Here is a 2,111-nt window from a genome sequence, read left to right on the forward strand (position 1 = left end):
ATATTTTAATAAGCCCAACAAAAGGCAAAAACAACAGAAAGATTCTTTCTTATTTAAAAGATTATTTTCTGTCTGCAATTAATCCTCCACTAAATTGTGGGAATTCATGAATCTCTTCATCATTTCATTGGAGGACCCCACCATATGCATGCATATACCATTTTATTGGGTGCAAAATTGTAAATAGCTAGCTAGACCCATCGAAAATCAGTTGAGACTTGATGAGAGAATTAGAAACATACATGAAATACTCCATAGTGGATGCTTTTTTCATACAAAGAAAATTACTAATAATAGCATATATTAAGTTGAGTATCATGGAAATCACAGTGTTAGCACATATAAATAATAGTAGCCCTTTCTTATGATTTTATATATTTACATTTTGGTTTGCAGATTTTGATGACATGAGTTGTGAAATGATATTTGGGCAGGATCCTCCACCATTAATTGATGATCCAGCACTAAAGCAACCCTGCTATAAACTATGTACTAATTATTATTCTTGAAACTTCACATAATGGCAGAAGTGAAAACATAATAACTATTTTACATACAAAGAATGGAATGTAACTAATTAATAATCGGAAATGTTTGGTAACAAAAAAAAATCAACCAAAAAGTCATAACTTGTCTTATTTATCATTCATTAATTGTTGCGACAATTAATTAATACTAAATAAGACAAGTTCTGTCTGTTTTTTTTGTCTACCTAACATTACCGGTGATAATACGGAATGTTTCTATATCATGCAGGCAAGGCAAAGAAAAAGCATGAAACGGATAACTGCCTCAGTTAGTGCAGAGGGTATGTATAAATATAGAGAAGTGCTTCCATTTGTAAGCATATATTATTTAAAGAGAAAAACTCAAATCAGCCCTGACAATTACCTCGAAAGACAACGAGGCCTCCGAAAAAAAAAAAACTCCAATCCGGCCCCTGACAAAAAAAAAAGACCCAACCCGGCCGCTGACAATTATTTCGAAAGGACAACGAGGTCCCTGTGCCAAAAAGAAATTAATGTTATTTTTTTTTTGCACATGAGCTAATCAGTCCCAAAAAAAATTATCAGAGACCAGATTGAGTGTTTTTTTTTCTTGGGGGCCTCGTTGTCCTTTCAAGATAATTGTCAGAGGCCGGATGGAGTATTTACTCTTATTTAAAACATCCATATATTTAACTATATATACTTTTTTTTCTTTCTTTTTCTTTTTCCTTTTTTCTTTCTCAAAAATAGGAAAACCAAATATATAGCTTGTATGCATTTTGGGGAGAGAAGTGGTTTGACTGATGAAGATTTGTTGTAGGGTTTAAGGAGAGCAAGGATGGAGCAAGAATAATGTCTCCCACGTTGATTAAAGTGCTCTACCGCACTCTAAACCAATCATTTCCAAGTTGATTTCCATCATTTTAATTACTACCTTCAATAATGTCATTTTCACATCTATGTAAACTTATTAATAGGAAACTTCTTCTATATATTTAATGCATACTATATAAATGTTTTTAACTAATTCTTTTCATGTGTAACTAGAAGTTATATACTTATATGATAGGAAGCCACTAGCTAAACAAAAAGTCAACGGTTTTATAGTTGTGAACTTGTGATCAATATTTATTAGTCACGATTTTTCAGATTATAATTAAATTTTGAGTAAAGAATCATATGGAATTGTATTCATATAAAATTAATAATTAAAAATTATTTGATAATAATTTAATAAAATATATTAAATTAATAATTCTTAATTATTATCTTTATATAAAAAATAATTACATATAAATTTTTACACATTTTTTTTGTATGTAACACACAAATATAGTATATTAATTAGAGAAAAGAAGAAATAGATTTTTGATTTTTTATTCTACTAACATTTTAGTCTTTAACTATTTAAAAATATTTTTAAATTTCTTACCTTCTTAAAAATTGTACAGATTAGTCTCTCCTTAAAACTTGGGTCCGATGAAAGTATTTGTAGGGAGAGACTAATTTGTCCAACTTTTAAAGAGGTGAAAAATTTAAAAATATTTTTAAATGATCAAGGACAAAAATATCTGCGAAATAAAAGATGAGAGATCTCTTATTTTCTCTATTAATTATATGAAC

At 28.8% G+C, this 2,111-nt stretch overlaps 1 protein-coding gene across 1 annotated transcript in view; it reads left to right on the forward strand.

Moving 5' to 3' along the window:
- Window positions 1-1,486, forward strand: part of LOC107646209 (beta-carotene isomerase D27, chloroplastic) — an 8,544-nt gene extending 7,058 nt beyond the window's left edge. Inside the window, exons 6-8 of the mRNA XM_021105756.1 lie at window positions 397-489; window positions 757-840; window positions 1,309-1,486. Of these exons, the coding sequence (XP_020961415.1) occupies window positions 397-489; window positions 757-800 (137 nt within the window). The 3' untranslated portion in view covers window positions 801-840; window positions 1,309-1,486. The remainder of the gene's footprint in view (window positions 1-396; window positions 490-756; window positions 841-1,308) is intronic.

Source organism: Arachis ipaensis, chromosome B06 (assembly GCF_000816755.2).
Source record: "Arachis ipaensis cultivar K30076 chromosome B06, Araip1.1, whole genome shotgun sequence".
In the NCBI taxonomy this organism is placed as follows: Eukaryota; Viridiplantae; Streptophyta; class Magnoliopsida; order Fabales; family Fabaceae; genus Arachis; species Arachis ipaensis.